The sequence below is a fragment of the Siniperca chuatsi genome, linkage group LG13, assembly GCF_020085105.1.
Source record: "Siniperca chuatsi isolate FFG_IHB_CAS linkage group LG13, ASM2008510v1, whole genome shotgun sequence".
Lineage (NCBI taxonomy): Eukaryota > Metazoa > Chordata > Actinopteri > Centrarchiformes > Sinipercidae > Siniperca > Siniperca chuatsi.
In genome coordinates, this window is record NC_058054.1 from 28,680,525 (window position 1) to 28,703,387 (window position 22,863).

Here is a 22,863-nt window from a genome sequence, read left to right on the forward strand (position 1 = left end):
CAGGCTTCACGTTACGCCTCCTCCCCTGTCACATGACCAGAAACAGGCTCCTTCAGCAGCAGGAACATCTTACCTTTACTTCACAGAGGGAAACTAACTTACCACTCTCCTCTGGGCAGACGAGCTGACAAACGCCAGAGGCAGACCCATGCTGGCCATCAGCTGAGCTTCTTCACCCAACTCCTCCTCCTCCTCCTCCTCCTCCTCCTCGTCATCATCTGCTTCTGTGAGTTGAGGGAAAATGTATTTCAAATGGAGTCATCAATCAGTGGAAAAGTTCAGAAGGGAATTTGAAGTGGTTTCTGAAGCAGTGTTAAACATGACATGGGACAACACACCTTGGACTGCAGTGTCTGCCAGGTCAAAGGAGAGCAATCTGTTATCAGAGCGATACAGCTCTCGATCCCTGGACAACACAGACAAACACAAACAGCTGATGAAGACCAAGAACTCCACAGCTTCATCTATCAATACTTCAGTCTGCAGTGACGTTTCTGTTGTCTAACTTTTAAATGTGCTCATCACACATCCATGTGCTAGTGGACATAAGAGAGATAAGAGAGGCTCACTGTACGAAGGCTCTGGAGCAGAGACAGTGAATGACCTGCTCCTGCTCCTCCTGCTCCTCCTGCTCCTCCTGCTTCGATGAGTGCCTCCTGCTGAAGAAGATCTCCGCCACCGCTGTCACCCTGCTCCTGTCCAGCATCATGACGATCAGCACGCGCTCACACACTGCCTTCTAGCTGTTCACGTCTGTGTCAAGCCCAGCATGGCTTCACTTCAACATCACACTCACGTTCAGGCACAATTTCCTGTGTTCCCGTGCTGCCAGGATAACACTGACACTTCCGGTCATTCTTTTCAGAATAAAGTGTTATTTCGAAAGGACTTAAAACTGACTCTTTTTTTTTACAAAAAGAAACGACTGAACAACAAATGTGCAACGTCTCCAATGGCAGAATTTCAATAAAGAATAAAAACAATGGGAGTCTCTGAAATTCAGTCATACTGTTTTGGAGAATGAGAGAGGAGATGTGGCACACACTGACTGTACAGTTCGGACAATTATTTTGAAGGTCATGTGTCAAACAGGAAGTTTCAGGTTCAGGGTTTGTTGCTACAGGAAGGAAACTGGAACTCCTCTATCGGTGCGGTGGTTTCCAGGGACACTGAATCACCTTAACATCTGATTGTGTCACACTCAAAGCGTTCCGGGGTTAGGAACAGGGCAGTTGTTAGCTAACAGATTTGTATGTTGTGCTGGTGTAACATTAAATATACAGTGGCGTGTTTTTAATGGCTCTGTTCACAGAATAACTTAGTTAACTGTCTAAGGTAACGTTCTGATTATTCTGTGTTTAGTTTATTTTCCAGTTCTGCTAAATTTACGTTAACGTTAGCTGACAGTTTTACCGCAGCTCTTCTGTTCTAGCTTCCATTAAATCATATGCAACATAGCTGTCATTTGTCGTGGCTCGTGACTATAAGTGCCATTCAAATACCGATACTTTTTGTCTAAACCTTAACGTTACTTATGCTTACTTATTACGAAAGGCAGGTTGTTCTAACGTTACAAAACGTTCGACAAAACAATCAAAACCCCTCAAATGTACCTGTGTTTCCCTAACACAGACAGTTGTACTTTACCTAAATTAAATGCCGTTTAACAATTAAAAAAATGTCTGTTCATGCATACATTGATTTGAACTGAGTGCTGTTTTCCTCTCCTCTCCTTTAGTTCACTTGTATGTAGCAACAGATGCTCTCCATGCAGTGTGATCCAGTGAGTTCCCCCTGAAACTGACTGACTGATCCTGTCATCAGCTGGTTGAACTACAGCTTCTGTGACTGACACCAGAGCAGGATGCCTGACAGTGGGAACCAGTCCTGTCTGATGGGAGCAGAGGACACTGTCTCCCTCCTGGTATGAACCCTGTCCATTTAGTACTGGCATTTACAACGTGATAGCTGTTCATTCTCTCTGTTAATTTATTTGGCTGTGTTCATGCAGTAGTAGCACAATGCAAATTCCACCTAGAATTTTAAAATAATAATAATGTAATGCTAGTGGTAATATTAATATCAAAATTGTAATTGTGGTAGCAGTTGTCGAGCAGGAACATGGGGGCAGTAGGAGGCCTGCAATCATAGACCCAGACTCTGCAGCTCTGGAGGCAGAAATACAGTACCTGCTGAAAGCAACAGAAGGAGAGAGGAGAGAAACAAGAATTACGGGAGAGAGAAGATGTCGAGTTAGTAACATGCAGTAATGGGATAAAAATGCATACAGATGGAGAGGGAGAGAAGGAGAGAGGTGCATCACGGGAAATCTCCCGCAGTCTAAGCCTATAGGAGCATAACTAAGGGATGGTTCAGGACTCACCTGAGCCAGCTCTAACTATAAGTTTTATCAAAGAGGAAAGTCTTAAGCTTACTCTTAAATGTGGAGATGGTGTCTGCCTCCTGAACCCAAACTGGGACCTGATTCCACAGGAGAGGAGCTTGATAGCTGAAGGCTCTGGCTCCCATTCTACTTTTGGAGACTCTAGGAACCACAAGTAACCCTGCATCCTGGGAGCGCAGTGTTCTAGTCGGATAAACCAAGTAGTAAGTACCTAGTAAGGTATTATGAGATCTTTAAGATACGCTGGTGCCTGACCATTAAGAGCTTTGAAGGTGAGGAGAAGGATTTTAAATTCTATTCTGGATTTTACAGGGAGCCAGTGCAGAGAAGCTAATATTGGAGAAATATGATCTCTTTTCCTAGTTCTTGTCAGTACACGTGCCACAGCATTCTGGATCAACTGGAGAGTCTTAAGGGACTTATTCGGGCAGCCTGATAATAAGGAATTACAATAATGCAGCCTGGAAGTAACAAATGCATGGACTAGTTTTTCTGCATAATTTTGAGACAGGATGTGCCTGATTTTTGCAATGTTACGTAGGTGAAAGAAGGCAGTCCTTGAAGTTTGTTTTATGTGGGAGTTAAAGGATAATTCCTGATCAAAGATAACTCCGAGGTTCCTTATGGTGGTGCTGGAGGCCAGGACAATGCCATCTTGAGTAACTATGTCTTTAGGACATTCTAAATGCCAAGAGGAGGGCCTTTACTGATGGTAATAGGGAGGAGGTGATGGCAATCCAGGCCGACCTGAAGGTGAAAATCAGGGAGGCCAAAGAGAAGTACAGGAGGAAGCTGGAGCGGAAACTCCAGCAGAACAATATGAGGGAGGTCTGGAGCGGCATGAAGACCATCACTGGCTTCAGACCGACTGGCAGCAGAGGAGTTGATGGCAGCTTGGACAGGGCCAACGAACTGAATCTGTTCTTTAACAGATTCGACACACCGGCTCCTGGTCATCCCCTCTAACTCAGCTGCTGTCGGCCCTCAATCTCCTCTGAGTACTCTGCTGCCCCCTCCCCATCAGGCTAACGGCCCTCTCCAGACCGACGACTCCCCCTCCCCACCTGTAACTTCTGCTGTGTGCCTGACTGCTGACCAGGTGAGAGGACAGCTGATGAGGCTCCACTCGAACAAGGCTGCAGGCTCCGATGGCGTTAGCCCCGGGTGCTAAAAGCCTGTGCCCCCAGCTTTGTGGAGTCCTTCAACACGCCTTTAACCTGAGCCTGAGTCTTCAAAGGGTCCCCATTCTGTGGAAGACATCTTGCCTCGCTCCTGTGCCGAAGACGCCACGCCCCAGTGGCTCCAAGGACTACAGACCAGTGGCACTGACCTCCCACATAATGAAGACCCTGGAGAGACTAGTGCTGGAACAGCTGCGCCCATCGTCAGACCCTCCTGGACCCCTTCAGTTCGCCTACCAGCCCCGACTGGGAGTTGAGGACGCCATCATCTACCTGCTTAACCGCATCCACACCCACCTGGACAGGCCGGCAAGCACGGTGAGGATCATGTTTTTTGACTTCTCCAGTGCTTTTAACACCATCCGGCCAGCCCTGCTGGGAGAGAAGCTGGCAGCGATGCAGGTGGACGCCCCTTGTGTCCTGGATTGTGGACTACCTGACTGGCAGACCACAGCATGTGCGGCTGCAGCACTGTGTGTCAGACAGCGTGGTCAGCAACACTGGGGCCCCTCAGGGGACTGTCCTCTCCCTTCCTCTTCACCATCTACACCACAGACTTCAGCTACCACACAGAGTCCTGCCACCTTCAGAAGTTTTCTGATGACTCTGCTGTGGTGGGATGTATCAGCGGTGGTGATGAGACGGAGTACAGGGCTGTGGTGGGTAACTTTGTTTCATGGTGCGAGCAGAACCATCTGCAGCTCAATGCGACAAAGTCAAAGGAGCTGATTGTGGATCTACGGAGGGCCAAGGCACCAGTGACCCCGGTTTCCATCCAGGGGTCAGTGTGGACATTGTGGAGGACTACAAGTACCTGGGAGTACACTTGGATAATAAACTGGACTGGACCAAGAACACTCAGGCTGTTTACAGGAAGGGCCAGAGCCGCCTCTATTTTCTGAGGAGGCTGAGGTCCTTCAACATCTGCCGGACAATGCTGAAGATGTTCTATGAGTCTGTGGTGGCCAGTGCTATCCTGTATGCTGTTGCATGCTGGGGCAGCAGGTTAAAGGTAGCGGACGCAAATAGACTGAACAAACTGATCCGTAAGGCCAGTAACATTGTGGGGTGGAGCTGGACTCTCTGGCGGTGGTGTCAGAGAGGAGGATGCTGGCCAAACTACACGCCATCTTGGACAGTGTCTCCCACCCGCTCCATGACGTGCTGGCTAAACAAAGGAGCACCTTCAGCGGAAGACTCATCCCACCAAAGAGCACCACAGAGCGCCACAGGAAGTCATTCCTGCCTGTGGCCATCAGACTCTTTAACTCCTCCCTCTAAGGATTAGTCTGTTTGACCCTAGGTCACTAAACTGGACATTGAGCATTACATCTCCGCCATAATTAATAATAATTGTGCAATATTCTGTTTACTACTCAAGTGCAATATTAGTTTTCCCTTGTTAGTTTTTCTTATTACTGTTACGGATATACCTCAATTACTCTCGACAGTACATGCACCTCCGCTTTTACTATTATTTATTACATAATTAGTGACATTGTATTTATACTGTACTTCACCATCTACCAGTAAACCCACTTGGTACTCGACACTTAGTTTATCTTATACTTATACCAACATGTTACTTAATTTATTTCTGACCTGTTTATAGTGTATAATATCGTTTTCTCCTGTGTGCACTGACGTAAAGACGAGCTACTGGAACAAAGAGTTTCCCTACGGGGATCAATAAAGTATTTCTGATTCTGATTCTGATTCTGATTCTTTAGATAATGTGTCTCGGAGGTGTTTGTGGCCAAGTACAATACCTTCAGTTTTACAGAGTTTAACATCAGAAAATTGCCGGTCATCCAGATTTTTATGTCCGTAAGGCTTGCTTGAAGTTTATCTGGCTTGATCAATAGATATAATTGGGTATCATCTACATAACAATGAAAGTTTATGGAGTGTTTCCTAATAATATTGCCTAGAGGAAGCATATATATGGTGAATAGAATTGGTCCAAGCACAGAACCTTGCGGAACTCCATGACTAACTTTGGCATGCTTGAAGGATTAATCGTTAACATGTACAAACTGAGATCGATCTGATAGATAGGATTTAAACCAGCTTAGTGCGGTTCCTTTAATGCCAATTAAATGTTCCAGTCTTTGTGATAGGATGTAATGGTCAATGGTGTCGAATGCAGCACTAAGATCTAGACAAGATCAAGACTAGTAGAGAGACAAGTCCATTGTCTGATGCAATTTGATCATTTGTGATTTTCACCAGTGCTGTCTCTGTGCTATGATGCACTCTGAATTCTGACTGAAAATCCTCAAATCAACTATTGATATTTAGAAAGTCACACAACCGATAGGCGACTGCTTTCTCAAGGATCTTAGAGAGAAAGGGAAGGTTAGATATAGGTCTATAGTTGGCTGAAATCCCTGGATCAAGAGTGGGGTTTTTAAGAAGAGGTTTAATTACAGCTACTTTAAAGGACTGTGGTATATAGAGGTTTATGGCTTAGATGAAGAAATCGTTGAAGTTAGCAAGACACAGGCCTAACCACTGAGAGAATAATCAGCAGATTAATCGATAATGAAGTAATTGTTTGTTGCAGCCCTAAGCGTATTTGTACAATAATGTCGCCCTTTATTTGATGTACCATCAATGATTAGAAAAACACAATTATGAAATGTCATAGTTTCAGTTTTTTTCTATGATAGTGAAATGGTATGGGGGTTATCTGTTGTTTCCTAACTTTAGTTTGGTAGCATTCCGCTTATTTGGTAATGTCATCCTCAAGTTTGGCTTGGTATGGTTTATGGTTCACAATGCTATACATGGATAGTATTTGCTTATATGGTAGGCTGCATATTTCATCTCTTTCCCTCCAGTCAACTTTGTGAACCTATGTATGAGTTGCGAGACCTCTGGCTTAGATTCATAAATGTACATCGCAGTCTGGATTTGAATATAGGACAGTTTGATAGTTTGCCCTGAAATGCAGTAGTTCTGGAGTTCTTGTACAGTTATTTGGTGTTCAGCACTTGGTAATACTGATCGGTAGACTGTTATTTCAAATGTTGTAGCATCTCTTTCCACAGCAGTTCTTTTCACGTTGTATGTTTCTGTCAAGTTCTCTCCCTTAGTAGACTCTGTCTCTTTACCTGTCAGTCATTCATGTGTGTGTGTGTGTGTGGTTGTGTTTGTGTGGGTAGGCTCACAACCCTCACATGCCCCCGCCATCCCTTGCCTCTAGAGAAAATACAGACTTGCCTCTGTATATTGCCTGTTTAGTGTGCCTGCTTAAAGGGTTAGTTCACCCAAATCACAAAAACTGTTTCTCATTTAACACTAATGCTACTATTGGTTTTGAGCAATGCATCTCCTGTATATATCCACCAATGAAACTTGTCCCGTCAATCCACTACAATTGGGGTGAACAAACATTTGTTTGTGCTGCTCAAATCATTGAAAAATTAGATGTGAACAAGACTAACCCTTACAACATTTGCAGCTCTGGTGATGCTATATGAAAAGTCAGGGGATCACCAAAGTCAATAAGATTCATCCCCTGGCAAACATGAATGTCTGTACAAAATTTCATGGCATTCCATCCAATAGTTGTTGAGATGTTTCAGTCTGGACCAAAGTGGTGGATCCAATTATTGACCTAATTATTGACCTATCTTTCTTGGTTCACAGGTGTGTGTGTTTCATGCGTGGGAGGAATGGGCAGGCCTTGGTCAGGTGGAGGACTATCTGAGTGTTTTGGAGTACCTGCTGTGGGTCTTCACCCCTCTGGCCATCGTCTTCATCTTGCCCTTCCTCATCGTCATCCTCCTTTACCTCTCTATACTCTTCCTTCATGTCTATAAGGTATGCAAACACTCTTTCTACCATCGGCTCTGTGTGAACAGTGAACCACAGTTCATGTCATTTACCAAATTTTTCAAGCACTCACAAATGATTCAAAATGCCATCCATTATTTCTAAGCATAAATGATAATTGCTGGTGCTATAACATGATACTCATATACTAGTTACTATTTATACCTTCACATAGTAAGACAGAATGTAACAAAATTTCAAACAAAGGGTCTGTTAACTGAGCAGAATGCAAGTTTGAACTGAAAACGTAAGCCACCAAATACATCTGCATAAAATTTAAAATAGCCAGCTCAATGTTGCGGCATGTTGTGGCATATACACTAGTTTCTAGCTTCTGGGTTTACTTCCGGGGTAATCTCTGTAAACAGATATCTGCATATGAATGCAGAATCTGTAGGCAAGGGACAAGATGCTGGTAATGGAAGCGTTCTGGTTTCCGTTTGTAGTCCTTCGGTTGCATGCAGGTAAACAGTCCATGTGGAGCGCGAAAGAGGCAGAACGCATTGGCCGAAATGCAATCTCAGAACCCATCGGTTATCATCTGACGATGATTTATCTTTTTATCAATCTCGGAACCCTAAAGATTTAAAGCTTTTTCTAAGCTTTTTTTAAACTATCTGCATTCATATTGTCGTGAGACGATAGCTGATGGGTTCTACGATTGCTAATCAAACTGTAAACAATGACCAGATATCCTTTATCCGGATATCCTCTGGCTACACCGGAAGCCCTGAAACATTGGCCGTTGCCCCCAGAGGCTAAAAAGTCGAGAGGCAATAGCCGATAGCCGATGGGTTCTGAGATTGCCTCCGGGGGTATGTGGCCCATTGAATATGCACAGTAGTGTTTCTTCTGCTGGCCCCGCCTGCAATTTCCCGCTCGGCCCATAGACTTTACATTGTCATGGCGTCAAGGAATCGCTTTTCTCATTTCGAGAAAGTCGCCAAGTTTTACAAATATAAAATCTCCATGGATCAAAAATTCAAAATAGAAAGAGTCATAATTGACCTTGTTTGCAGTTCGGGGTGTCCTCTCAACAGTTTTACAGATGTCTCTTTTATACTTGTGGTCTATGGGGAAAATGTTTTTTGGGCTGCAGGGGATTTTTTTACTGCAATACCATGAATGGCCACTGGGCAAAATTGGAAGCAAGGTTGAGCGGCTGCACTGTATCCAGGTCTTATTATACATACATGAAAAACACTGGCGGACCAGATGAGCATGCTCCTGATGGCCATTAATTAAGCCATGGAGATAAACATTCAACTGCAAAATAAATGTTAAAATCCATCACTAGTTCAGCTCTTATTGTTTGTGTCTATATAGCATTTTTTCTGGCAGAAAGCAATGGGATGAATGCTTGAACGGTGAGAGAAAAAAACACTACGTTAACAGAAGGTTGATACAGCTAACAAGCTTAAAACGCATAGGCTGATTAAAGCACAACACCAGCAAAATTTGATCAGTGTCCGGCCAATCTGCTCCCACAAATGGGCTTTTCTGTCTCTGTTATGATTCTGTCTGACATATCATAAAGCTCAGGATAGACAGGCAAGACCAGAAGCTTCTCCTCGATTTCATCTAATATATGATTTGTTGCCTGAAAAGGACTGACAGTGACGACACTAACGCCTTTTTGAAAAGTTCAGAGATTTTCAACTAGAAACGTTTGGAGCGGCCACACAAAAAAGTCTGAGCACTCTGAAAAAAGAGACTGGGTGCAGCACATTTTCTCTAGGCGGCCACATGCTGCCATTTATGCTCTTTCCTCATTGGGAACAATTGAAAAAAGATGCTAGCACTCAGAAAGAAACGGTATATGGACACAAGCCCTTAAAGCTAGAGTGCGGGACTTTTACATATAACATCTGTTACATTCAAGCCTTTGCCAAACAAGTTGACACAATGCTGGTTAAGTCTGTCACCGCCAGGTAATTCTTTCTGTGTTTGGCAGTATACAGAGTTTTTAAATCTGATATCTGTGGCGACATTCCCGCACTGGTGCACCGGTAGCGATGCGTTTTACGCCAACCAGCAATGATTGGTTTGCCAGAGCAGAAGCGGGAAGTAATGTGTCTGATGCCCCAGATAAAAAAGAAACTTGGAGTTCAGAGGAAGGATTACAGTCAAAAAATAAAGCGATTGACGGGAAGGTCACGAGAATTGTTGCTCTATCCGTAATATTCCTGTCATGTCTGAATAAACAGTCACCTATGTCTGAAAAGCAAAAAGCCTTCACTTTAACAGATAGATGAAGACAGCAGTGATACAGATTTCATGTCTGATAAGTGCTTATTTGTTATTAAAACCTAGTTGGCATTACACATTTTATTTTTTCACATGTTCTCATTTTTCTTGAAAGCATAATAATATTTATTCAAAGACAAATGGAACAAATATTACATAGTGGGAATGGTAAAACATTTAAACAATGAATGTCTATAGCCGATGTCCAATGTCCATAAATGTATTATATCAGTCACAACATTTTATAGCAGAATATAAAATAGGAGGTGATGCTAAAAGGATTTGGTTGTAATCTGTAACACATGGTGCCATCAGCCAGTCAATCAGTAAGGGCCTATCAGCACAACATTTTATGAGTGTTTGCAACTGTGGACCTGGAAGTACCAAACCAGCTGTCCTCTAGAATTTCACTTAAAATTAAGTGCAATTAAGTGTTCTCTACAGATACTTTGAAGGGTGTTGTTGAAATGAAGCTTAAACAAAGGGGAATATTAGGAATGACAGTTATGGAGAAAACTACTGAAATAAGACCCATGTTGTTAAAAATCTGTTGCTGTTGTCCTGCCTTGAGTCACTCCAGACCTTATCTTTCCTAATGTTTTCTTCTAACAGAGGAAGAATCAGCTGAGGGAAGCTTACTGCAACAATCTGTGGGATGGAGCCAGGAAGACCCTGGCTACTCTGTGGGACGGACATGGAGCCATATGGCATGGTAAGACACCATGGGCTTAATTTACTGAAGATTTGTGAAATCCTTTTAGATGCTGTCCATTCAGATAGCATTTATAAAGCCAAATACAAAAAAGTGCAGCAAAAAAAGAAAACACAACCAAGTACAGAAACGCACTGCAAAAACAGAAACAACCAAATACAAGGTTTTTCCTGACTCAGAATGGGCTTTTGAGGGTTGACTACGCAAGACACCAAGCATGATCGCTCCGCGTACAATTAGGGCTGGGCGATATGGCTTATAAATAATATCTCAATATCAGAATCAGAATCAGAAATTCTTTATTGATCCCCGATGGGAAAATCTTTTGTTACAGCAGCTCACTATCACAACCAGAGACCTAAACTTTCCTTTCATCTTATTACCCCTTCTTGAAATATACTCAACATCATAATGTGCACCATATTTTATTTAATATAATGAATACAGGTTTATACAGTGGTGTGAAAAAGTGTTTGCCCCCTTCCTGGGGATTTGGATTGGATTTTGTTTTCCTTTAATAATAACAACCTTCATTTAAAAACTGCATTTTGTGTTTACTTGTGTTATCTTTGACTAATATTTAAGTTTGTTTGATGATCTGAAACGTTTAAGTGTGACAAACATGCAAAAAATAAGAAATCAGGAAGGGGCAAACACTTTTTCACACCACTGTATGTATTGTTTTTTGATGCACTGTTTAAAGGAATTTCTGTATTTAGTTGTGTTTTCTCACTTTGCAGCTTTTTTTCTAAATGTGTGGTCAAATTGGTTTTCCTCATTGGCTTGTGTTTTGTCTATTTGCATGTGTTTTTTAAGTTGCAGTGCGTTGAGCTCTCAGGGCCACAGTGCTTATAAGCCTTTAATGGAATAACATGTATACCTCATGTACTTTGACCTGTGTCCAAGGCTATGAGATACATGGGATGGAGAAGATCCCTGACAAAGGACCAGCACTGATAGTGTACTATCATGGAGCCATTCCCATCGACTACTATTACTTTCTGGCCAATGTTATCATCCAGAAGGGACGGACCTGCCACTCTGTAGCTGACCACTTTCTCTTCAAGATCCCAGGTACTTGCACTGTTTCACACATGCACACACACATTAATGACAATCAGACCCGTGCCCTATGCAGCATGCGCCAACAATAAACTATAGTAAACAAGTGCTAATGTAACCTCACGTTTATCATGTTGGATACAAAAATGGTGATCAGAATAAGGACTGTCTGACATGCTGCTTTTGTGATCTTAATTTCGTTATTTTCAATTTGGAGCCTAAATTAAATCAATTAAATCAACAGCCAGTAGAAAAGATCAGTAGGTGGGCAGATAACAGTGAAGAGTGTGAAACCTATGAACAGAATAGTCATTCTTATACATTCTCTCATTGGGCTAACTTCTAGTTAAATTAAATAATATCAAAATTAAAATATTCCCCATTTTTCTGGCGACCCCGTGGAAGTCCGTCAAGGACCCCTGGGGGTTCCTAGACCCCACCATGAGAACGACTGCTTTAGAAAACACTATCTGGACTATTTCCACATATAACTAATTAATCTTTTAATTCATGCCACACAACTAAATAATATATCACACACTTTTTGGATAAATGATATTTCATGTCTAAATAAAAAGAACAAAACAAAAAAGATCTTTATTTATGTAGCTTATATGTAGCAGGGTCCGAAATGAACACCTGCCAAGCGCCAAATCTGGGTAGATTTTCCGTTTGGCAAATAAATCTCGGAAGACTTTCCGCCAATGTAAACACAGCATCTGGGACGCCTCACAATGCTCTGACAAAAAGACTACCCTGATTTTTTTTACCTTGTTTGACAACTTCTACAACATCTTTGGTGACGTTAACCAATAGGAGCACAGAGCACTCAGGGGCATTACACCAATTTAATCTCACCTGTGGGTGTGACTCCACCCTCTGCACACATACTGTATGTGCTGCTTACTGCTTATGCCCGTAAGCTCTGATTGGTCGGGGTCAATCTTGTAGTCTGCAGTGTCTCTCGACCAGGCCACAATGAAATTGCCTAATCTGACACAGTGACCATCTCAAAAGACAGTCATCCTGTAGTCTCACCCTGGCATTAGCCCTCAGAAATCCTCTACAGTATGTGTGTGACCATGTATTTGGAACTAACTTTCAGTACTTTTTGATACTCCTAATTTGTCATGTTAAGAGTTTTAGGTGTCACAAGTTTTAAATCCATGAAATACATTTGGGTTCATGTATTTATGTAGGTAATTTTTTCCTCACTTTAAAAAAAAAAACAGCTTTATCTTATTTCTTTTCTCTTCCCCTCGGCTTTTTCTTTTTCTATTGTATCCTTACCCTATATCATCCCGTCCTGTTCCTCCAGGTTTCAAGTTACTGTTGGAGGTGTTCAGTGTGATCCATGGTCCTCAGGAGGAGTGTGTGCGGGCTCTGAGGAACGGTCACCTGTTGGGGATTTCTCCAGGAGGAGTACGGGAGGCTCTGTTCAGTGATGAGACCTACCCTCTCCTCTGGGGCAAACGCAAAGGCTTCGCCCAGGTCGCCATCGACTCTCAAGTGGTGTGTTTTTATTCCTGAAATCTACTGTCGCCGTTTGTCAGTGCTCTTGTTAAAGCTTCAGCTTGGAGTGCATGATATTGTAGATTACATTCACATTATAAATTTCACTTAATATTACATTACAGTACACTTGCAGATGCATTATACTTGAAGTTTATACATGTTTAAAATGTTTTTGGATGCATTAACAGACTGCGGCAACACTACTCCTCATGGCCAGTCTATCCCCTTCTGTACTTTGAAAGTCTTTACTAAACTTTACATTTTGCGCTTTGCCATAGTACATTTTTTGTGTCACTTTTTTTATTTTGGCACATGAACTAGATATACATCTGTTTTATAAGTTCATTTTAAGGGAAAATTGTCAATATGGAATAATGTTTAATTTCTAAAATTAACTTTGATCAGATTTAAGTGTCTTGGCATAATGACATCATTACCCACTGCATCTATAAACAAAAGTACTGCATGATTTAGTCACTGAAATATAAATCCAGCTGACCAGCAGAAGTGAATTAGAAGTCTGATGGTACAGGCCTCTGGGCAGATTGTTGTGGCTGGTACAAAATACTGTAACAAACAAATTTAGGAGGTAATTCACCATTAGATGGCGCTGTAGTTATATTGGAAGTTGTCACACTAAATACAGCCAGCTAAAAATTCATGGATGTGCAACATATTTTGTCAGAAAACCACCAGGAGTGCTATAGTGACAGACAAGTCAGGGCTCAACAATAAGGCTTGCCAGATTGCCTAGGGCAAGTAAAATGCCACATAGGGCAAGTAAATCTAGCAACTCACTTGCCCAATCGGGCAAGTGGTAAACAAATAATTAAACACATGTATTTTTCCATAGCTGATAATGGAAGTAGCTATCTCTGTTGACAGTTGCACATACCGATCGGGCACTCGCGAGTAGGGATGGGCACTGAAGCCCGGTAATAAACAGGCTCGGGGCTAAATCATTAAAGACCATAGTATTATCACTGCAGCCTTTCCTGCTGTCTGTGTCGGTCTCAGCTCCTCCTCACACACACCGACACATGCAGCGCAGTCAGCGGTCAGCAGATCAGACCGGCCGCGGTGGAGATTACTCCAGCTGACAACAACTACGCTCGATACTGTAAGAAAGTGCAATAAAACCTCCAGTACTTTATCAATACACCTGTTCAACAAGCATAAACATGAACATGAAGAAAGCGATATTTTAATCTGCTCTGTCTGCAGTCTCTCATATGTTTTACACAAGCCCAGCGAGCTAGCTCGGCTAATGGTGAATTGTTACGAACAAGCTAAAACAAAGCTGTCTGTATGTAGCCTAACTGTTTATCTTAGTTTGCCACGAATTTTAAAATTTGGCAAATTCTTGCAAACTTCCTGCTGGCTGAGACACACCAGCCCCTCCTCTCTCTACCTGCAGTGACTCACAGCAGCAGCAGAGGGAGGAGGACAGGAGGAGTCTTTGCATTGTGCCCCCCCAAAAAAAAAAAAAAAACCTAACACGGCAGTGGCGGATGGCAACCCACCATTGAGTCTGGTTCTGTCCAAGGTTTCTGCCTCTTAAAGGAAGTTTTTTCTTGCCACTGTCACCAAATTCTTGCTCATGGTGGGATTTGTTGGGTCTCTGTAATTAATATTATAAAGAGTCCGGCCTACACCTGCTCTATAGGAAAAGTGCAATGAGATAACTTCTGTTATGAATTGGCGCTATATAAATACAATTAAACTGAATTGAATTGAGGAGGGACTGACACTGGCTGATGTTTAGAAAGAATGAAGGACACAGACATTTTGATGTCAGGAATATGATTTATTTGACTGACATTTTAGATTTGTTTCCACTGAGATAGTTAGGAGTTAAGGAGTCTATCTCTGGGGAGAAGGAGAGGGGATTGTCATAACATTTGCAAGAATGCAAGAATGTTTGTTGCTTTGCATCTATGACACACTGCGTCCTTGTTCCGATTCATTAACTTTTTTATAAATTTATAAAGATTAAACGTGACAATTAACTTTAGTTTTTGTTGTTATTTGATAACTGCTAATAAATCAAACAATTTGTATAGGGGCAAGTAAAAATTGACTTCGGGCAGGTGGATTTCTGACCCACTTGCCTTGAAAAAAACCTTTACGTTGAACCCTGCAAGTAGCTATCATTTTTAGTTATTGTTTGCATTTGCACATGTATTAAATAGCTAAAGTTTATGTGGCCATGTGGTTATGACAAACAAACAAACGTGCCAGATTAGTATCACTTTTTATCACACATTTAATATTTCTCACAGCATGTCTCAATTGTTCTGAATAACAGTTAACAAAATTGATTGTTGTTACTCCACTTCTACAGTAAACTAAGCAAGCTTCATAATGCACTGTCTAAGTGCAGCATCTTTCTCACATATTATTCTCTGTTAGAATTCTGCAGTGTAGAAAGTCCTCCTCTCTAACCTTCTCTTTCTCTTGCTCTCTCTTTCTTTCAGCCAGTAATTCCAATGTTTACTCAAAATGTGCGGGAAGGCTTCAGATCTCTGGGGACACTCAGTAAGTGTAGAAAGTTATCACCAAGCTCATCACTGATGGACACACATCTTGAAGTTCACACAGGACACAGTCACACACACACAGGAAGACACAGCACAGCTCATTCAAGGTATCAATCTATCAAGGTTAATTTATTTGTAATTTTACAACACAGGGTTGCACAATGAAATGTAAGTTGTAGCCCCTTCCTGCCACACACACATGGAACATATATACAAATGTTTAAATTAGAATAGAATAAAAAAAATATATAAAACAATATATACAGTTACTTATATACGTATACTTATATACATATATACCTATACACGTATACACCCAGAAAGAATGTACAGTATGTGCAATGGCAGCGTAAAGTTCCATGTCATTTATTTATGGTGGAGTGCGGAGGATGAGGTGGAGTTGAGGAGTCTCACAGCCTGAGGGAAGAAGCTGCTCTGTAGTCTGATGGTACAGCAGCAGATACTTCTGTATCGCTTGCCAGACGGTAGCAGGGCGAACAGGCTGTGGTTGGAGTGGGTACTGTCTTTTAGTATCTTTTGGGCTCATAGTGTGGTAGCAAGGGGATTGTGCTGACCTGGCAATCCACCTGGATATGAATCTGATGGTAACCTGTTACTTTGTCATTGTCTGCAGTCTTAGCTGTGTACTCTCTTTATATTTCTCCATGTAACATGCTCTCTCTCTGTCTCTTTCTATCCAGGATTTTTCCGCTGGGTGTATGAGAGGTTTCGTCTCCCTGTAGCTCCTGTTTATGGTGGATTTCCTGTGAAGTTTCAGACCTTTCTTGGTGATCCCATCCCATATGACCCCAGCATAAACGCTGCAGAGCTGGCAGAGAAAGTGAGTGAGCTAAAGCTATTGTACTGCTGGGAAATTTCTTTGTTTGTTTGTTTGTTTCTTTCTTTCTTCTCTTCACATCATGTGAGCATTGACCTTTATACAGTCCTTTGGGTTAAAATGTGCTTAAGTTTAGGCTTTTAAATCTGTTACTGTATTTTCTTTAAATAGCATTGTATTTGTCCTAACAATGACATTGCTGACTTTATATTATATTGTTTAGTACAGAGTCACACAACATTAAACAATAGTTGACATTTTATCATATGTTTAAGGGATGTCAAAGATAACACAATGTAGTGCAAAAGGCAAAATCCAAAGTATATCCACATATCTCAAAAATCAAAACAAACTGCCTAACATCTGATGCTAACACTGAATGCTCCCCCCTAACTGATTGGAATAGACACAACAACCAACTGCTACGGTAACTTGACACTTGTAAGTTTTGATAATTATGAGGTTAATCGAGAAACATCTTGCACTATAGTAACACTTCTTAGAAATAAGGGTTCCCGCCCGAAGGGCTAAGGTTACACCCAGAACCATTTGCTTCTGAAGAACCCTTTTTTTGAATAAAGGGTTCTTCAATGGTTCTTTGTAAGACTAAGGTTTCCCTTAAGAACCCATTACATCCAAAAAACCCTTTTTAGAAAAAAAGAGTTCTTCTTCAGAAGCATGGGTGTTAAAAGATCCTCACCCTCAATTATCTGTGTGAATGCCCACATTTCCCATCATGCCTAGTGCTGAGCTGAGTAGATTGCTGTTTTATGTTCCAAAATGCAAATGTTACGTTGTGTTAGTGTTTGTAATGTGTCTGTTCAGAACATGGTGGTTTATGTTGGTATTGTCATTGTTGTGCTGGTTATAGTTTTAACCATTAGTGAGTTGGGTCAAATTAGCGGCTGTTAAATTTCTTGACTCTAGCTGTATTTTACCACAGTGTTTTAAATTTCTTGTTCTGTGTAGAATGATGTTAAATGATTGACGTTGAGAGCTGATTTCTGTCTCTCATTCTGCACCGCCTGCCACAATATGACTAATTACACTTAGCAGACAGAGGGAACTAGAAATAAGTGCCCGCCTCTAATACAAGCTTGTTTCAGATAAAGGCCTGTTACCTTCTGCATTTGAGGTAAATAAAAGTCCCGATCACTATTTGAGGGAATACAGTAGGCATTTCATCTAGATGAAACCCCTTGGAATATAAAAGAGTTCTTAGTATAACCCCCTGGGTCGGTTTTTGTTAGCACCCTTAGAAGGTGGAAAGGTTCTTGATAGAACTCCAGAAAGGTTTCTGGGTGGAACCATTACACCATAGAAGGGTTCTCTGTAGAACTTCTGATAGGGGGGTCTGGGTGGAACGTTTCACAGATAGTTCTAGGTAGAACTCTCTGAAAGAGTACCAGGTGGAACCTTTATAAATAGTTCTACAAGGAATCAAAAAGGGTTCTTCTATGGGGACAAGCCGAAGAACCCTATATGGTTCTAGTTAGCACCTTTATTTTTGACTCAGACCACTGTTTGTGGAGGGCCAGATTTTTTGGCCTGTAGCTATAATTCTGATATGAATTTCTGATGTTCCAGTTCTGTAAACTGTTGCTGCATTCATTCTGTTCTGTAGAGCTACTGTTATGACATACAGGTATCTTTATCTGTGGATGACAGATTTCTTTCTGTATGAGTGGCAGCTGCCACCACTTACCACTGAAATTTCAAGTTCTGATGGGTCATAAACTATATATCACCACTCTGATTGTGATTAAATTCGAGGGGTGTCCTGCAGGATGTTTTCATTAATGGAGCTGTTCCACAAAACACCATCATTCATACGTAGTGCTGCTGACTACGTTTTTTGCTCTACAGGTGCAGCAGGCAGTCCAGTCTCTAATAGACCAGCACCAGCAGATCCCAGGGAACATCCTGAGAGCCTTGTTGGAAAGATTTCACACCAAACACAAAGACCATTAACATCAGCAGTTCAGCAACATAGACAAACTGTCCAGTGTGTGACCAAAACATGTCACATTGGCTCAGATGGCTGCAGTGTGCACAGGTTTGGTGGCCTAACATTTGCACAGCTTTCTTCACTGCCCCCAAACACTACTGACTGCAGCTGCTGAGGTTCCTTTTACATATATGTTCTTTGTATCACACCTTTCTGATATGTATTCTTGCGTACATTGACTCCCTTTTTTATCAGCTCATTCCCAGGATGAATCTTTTTAAAGCTAGACTTCCTGAAGTTGTGTTATTGGACTCGACCTTTTCAATACACATATGCACAATATCTAATTTCTCGTGTTCTGATGTCTTTGTCTTGGTTTAATTACAGTATGATCAAAGATGGACCTATGGACTGAGCTGTGGGCTGATTGGTGGGTTGAAATCTGGTTAGATGTAATTGGTCATTGTAGCTGTTCTGTTTAAATATATGGGATTCAGACAATTTCTTTATTGAAAATTGTGATATAAGTACATTTAGGTCAGCAAGAGATTAATATTGTTGGTTAGTCACTAAATTTGGTTTATTGTCCCTGCCTATAAATTTCAGTGACTATGCAGACATTTGCTTGAATGATACACTGTAACAGCACTTTGAGTTTGCACATCTTCAGTTCCAGCAAACAATTATACCTGAGATCAGGCTGCAGAGTTAGTCTCAACAGGCAGTGCAGACAGACAGAGCTGAACCTGTTGGTTAAGGTTGGCCCACTATAAAAGGCTTTTTGGTTTGGATTTCTTTGAAGTTGGAGTTTCATGTACAAACCACCAGTATCGTAGTTGTCCCAGGAACACTCAGAACACTGACCTAAGGTTACAGGAGTATGACAACATGTTGTAGATGAGATTAACTTGTATATAGAGTCTCATGCCTACAATAGTAAACAACATTCTTTATTTTAGCGATTACACAGTGTTCATGATAATGAATATATACATAAATTCCAGTGGTTTTCCCTATCCTTTAATTAATCCGTACCCAGCCCAGCCACAGCCTGTTCACCCTGCTGCCGTCTGGCAAGCGATACAGAAGTATCTGCTGTCATACCACCAGACTGCAGAGCAGCTTCTTCCCTCAGGCTGTCAGACTCAGTTCATCCTCTGCACTCTACTATAAATAGTTTAGTGTTTTTTTTTTTTTGTTTGTTTTTTGCGTAACATGAACATTGCTTGCATTTCGTTGTACAACTGTGCGTTGTATAATGATATAATTAACCTTGAACCTTGAATATAGGCATGCAGTTAATAGTACTGATTTAGTCTTCAGGTCTCTTACTTTTTTATCTATTACCTGGAAATTGTAATAAAAGAAATCTGGCATGTTACTGTTAATTCTTTGGACATGTTTTAGAAAGGGAAATCTAATTTGGGAGTATAATTATAAGGAAAAGGGTGGAGAATTATAGAGACAAGGAGAAAGTTCTTTCCCCTCTGGATATTAAAGGATGCTTATAAACTCCAGCGACCTACGCTCTTCCAGTTACCATGTAACTACTACGGTACATAATTTCCCAAAAACTCAAATGAGCAGGTATTTACCAACTGTTCCAGTTGGACACTTTGTCCATTTCCCCTGTAAATAGTAATTTAATAGGTATATACCAGCTAATTACTCCAATTAAGCTAATTTATAATAGCTGTGGACTGTGTTGTGCCTTACCTCTGAAAATGCCAAAGTGAGCTGATATGAGGTCATTTGTTAGAGCTGATGCAGTTGGTTCCTTTTATCAATCAATCAAACTTCACAGGTGGCTGACAGACTAAGACTAGAATAAGACTGATAGAACTATTAGTAAATGGTTAGTAAAGGAGGAAAACTTATGCACACAACAAAATAAAAAATTAAGAGATGTAAGTTCAAAATGTATTTAAAATAAAACAAAATGATTGAAAACAATAAAATAGATGAAAGACATTAATGAGAATTATTCATTATTAGCCAGGCTAAAAAGGCAGATTTTAAATCTATGTTTGAAGGTATCAGCTCCTTCAGCTGCCCTCACGTCCTCTGTCAGGCTGTTCCAGCAGCTCAGAGATGAGCGCTAAAAGCTGTCTTACCAAAGGGTTTGCACTTTGCAATACCTCTAAGGTACGTACTGTATAAAAGCCTTTCAAGCAGGCAGGTATAATGTTGTAGAATAATTTTGAAATTAATACAAAAATCAGGCAACCAATGTGAAAAATGTAAAATAATATGTGCTATCCTTCTGGCCTCAAGATATGACTTCACTTTAGCTGTTTTCAGAGAGAGAGCCTTCAAAATTCAGGTCTTAGTCAAAGATAAATAAACTGATGTTACACTTACGCTGATCATGTAAAATCCCTTTTCAAACCTTCATTATAAGCACATTACCATTATTATGCATTATTGAGCAGTTGCAGTTTTGGGAAAAGCTGTATGTTGTGTCCTGATATTCATGTGTTGACTGTTTTACAGAAATCTTCACCACCGATACTAAAACTTGTTATGCACTTCAGTCTGATGTCTGTGTGAGAGAGAGAGAGAGAAACTGAGCCTTTCACCTTGACAGATACTTTGATTGACTGCTCATAAACCCATCAGTGTCCCTTCACAAAACTCAAGTATCTTCTCACTGTAATATTTATCATATCAGTACAAATACTGACCTATCACTTTATTAGTGCATACTAATACTGATGTAATGTGATCATTTTTGTTTCATTCCTGGAACTTCAGTGCTTTATCAGTGTTGTAAACTAATCATTTTTCATGTATAAATTGTGGGTTGGAGATTAAGTGTAATAGTGTTTGTGTGTGTATGTATATATATTTGCATGTATGAGTATGTAAATATTGTGATTCAACAAATGGTTTTGCACATGTAGTCTTCAAAGAATCACTGCCAACTCTAACTGGATGCTTTACTTCTGTGAACTGGTTGCCTTCTTCCATATTTATGTTGTTAGTTTTGAGATAATCTAACATGTATTTTTAATTTGTGTCAGCATAATATAAATGTTGCACTTTTAAATATTGAGATACACTTCAACATGTTAATAAATCTATTTTATTAAGATGTTTCATGTGAACTCCCTTCTTGTTTTATCACAGTTGTTTGTGTTGGTAGTGCCTCTGGTCAAGTTGTTAGGTGGCTTAATAAATACTAAAAATAGTAGTGTGGTTACTGAATGTGCACATCCCATCCAATATGGCAAAATTAAAAAATGAATAAGTATTAAAATATATTTAGAATAATATTTAAAAAGGAGTACAGCAACTGTTTTATCTTTTTGACTTGACAATGCATCTTTAGTGTCTTGATGTTCAGCATGTTTTTTTTCTTTGATCAGTTGATATTGATGTCAGCATGATGTACAAAATCCACATGTGAAATTCATGTTTTCACAGTGTTATGTTACATGTAATTCACATATAATGTGAATTCATCACTGGTGTAATTCTGTGATACACCAGTTTCACATATAATAATGCATGAGAATTCTTACACTGCACATATAAAATATGAAAATTACATTTATCTATATTGTGAAATCTTCCCATTTGAAATGATTTTCCTCATATGAAACGTTTGAATTGCCACTTGATAAATTCACAAGGGATTTTTTTGTTCTTGTATAAAGTATTCAGACCCTTTTTCACTCTGTTTCATTGCAGCCATTTGCTAAAATCAAAAAAGTTCATTTTATTTCTCATTAATGTACACTCAGCAGCCCATCTTGACAGAAAAAAAAACAAATGTAGGAAGTTATGCAAAGAAAAACTGAAATATCACATGGTCATAAGTATTCAGACCCTTTGCTCAGTATTGAGTAGAAGCACCCTTTTGAGCTAGTACAGCCATGAGTCTTCTTGGGAAGTTTTCCACACCTGGATTTGGGGATCCTCTGCCATTCTTCCTTGCAGATCCTTTCCAGTTCCGTCAGGTTGGATGGTGGACGTTGGTGGACGGCCATTTTCAGTCTCTCCAGAGATGCTCAGTTGGGTTTAGGTCAGGGCTCTGGCTGGGCCAGTCAAGAATGGTCACAGAGTTGTTCTGAAGCCACTCCTTTGTCAGCTGTGTGCTTAGGGTCATCGTTTTGTTGGAAGGTGAACCTTTGGCCCAGTCTGAGGTCCTGAGCACTCTGGAAGAGGTTTTCTTCCAGGATCTCTGTACTTGGCCGCATTCATCTTCTCTTCAATTGCAACCAGTCGTCCTGTCCCTGCAGCTGAAAAACACCCCGTAGCATGATGCTGCCACCACCATGTTTCACTGTTGGGATTGTATTGGGCAGGTGATGAGCAGTGCCTGGTTTTCTCCACACATACCGCTTAGAATTAACGCCAAAAAGTTCAATCTTGGTCTCAGACCAGAGGATCTTATTTCTCATAGTCTGGGAGTCCTTCATGTGTTTTTTGGCAAACTCTATGCAGGCTTTCATATGTTTCGCACTGAGGAGAGGCTTCCGTCGGGCCACTCTGCCATAAAGCCCTGACTGGTGGAGGGCTGCAGTGATAGTTGACTTTCTGGAACTTTCTCCCATCTCCCTACTGCATCTCC

The 22,863-nt window shown here is 40.9% G+C and overlaps 2 protein-coding genes across 10 annotated transcripts in view; one reads left to right on the top strand and one right to left on the bottom strand.

The window, feature by feature from the left end:
- Positions 1 to 848, bottom strand: part of tgs1 (trimethylguanosine synthase 1) — a 26,310-nt gene extending 25,462 nt beyond the window's left edge. For all 4 annotated transcript variants that reach the window (XR_006380329.1, XR_006380328.1, XR_006380327.1 and 1 more), the window contains exons 1-4: positions 570 to 848; positions 339 to 406; positions 103 to 224; positions 1 to 25 (exon numbers count right to left, since the gene is read on the bottom strand). The exon at positions 1 to 25 is cut by the window's left edge and continues 66 nt beyond it. Coding sequence is in view for 1 of the 4 variants with exons in the window: in XM_044218385.1 (XP_044074320.1) it covers positions 1 to 25; positions 103 to 224; positions 339 to 406; positions 570 to 709 (355 nt within the window). In the remaining 3 variants the exon portion in view is untranslated. The remainder of the gene's footprint in view (positions 26 to 102; positions 225 to 338; positions 407 to 569) is intronic.
- A 146-nt stretch (positions 849 to 994) lies between these two features.
- tmem68 (transmembrane protein 68) lies at positions 995 to 21,381 on the top strand. 6 transcript variants are annotated; one of them, XR_006380331.1, is made up of 11 exons: positions 1,042 to 1,335; positions 1,739 to 1,924; positions 7,240 to 7,413; positions 10,285 to 10,384; positions 11,291 to 11,458; positions 12,765 to 12,958; positions 15,439 to 15,499; positions 16,203 to 16,342; positions 18,206 to 18,395; positions 18,675 to 18,717; positions 20,781 to 20,849. XR_006380331.1 is itself a non-coding variant. In XM_044218386.1 (10 exons), exons 2-10 carry the CDS (start codon positions 1,865 to 1,867, stop codon positions 20,855 to 20,857), a joined length of 1,017 nt encoding a protein of 338 aa, XP_044074321.1. In that variant the 5' UTR covers positions 995 to 1,335; positions 1,739 to 1,864; the 3' UTR covers positions 20,858 to 21,381. The 6 variants fall into 6 exon arrangements, 3 of the variants coding, with proteins under 3 accessions (XP_044074321.1, XP_044074323.1, XP_044074322.1); XM_044218386.1 differs by lacking the exon at positions 18,206 to 18,395 and having other exon boundaries at positions 995 to 1,335; positions 20,781 to 21,381; XR_006380332.1 differs by lacking the exon at positions 18,675 to 18,717 and having other exon boundaries at positions 20,781 to 21,381.
- The last annotated feature ends 1,482 nt before the right edge of the window (positions 21,382 to 22,863 follow it).

Excerpts from the sequence above, each read along its gene's own strand:
- tmem68 (XM_044218386.1), top strand. The coding sequence starts at position 1,865 with ATGCCTGACAGTGGGAACCAGTCCTGTCTGATGGGAGCAGAGGACACT. Across the intron at positions 10,385-11,290 it reads ACATGGAGCCATATGGCATG|GCTATGAGATACATGGGATG; the intron begins GTAAGACACCAT and ends CCTGTGTCCAAG. Across the intron at positions 11,459-12,764 it reads CTTTCTCTTCAAGATCCCAG|GTTTCAAGTTACTGTTGGAG; the intron begins GTACTTGCACTG and ends CTGTTCCTCCAG.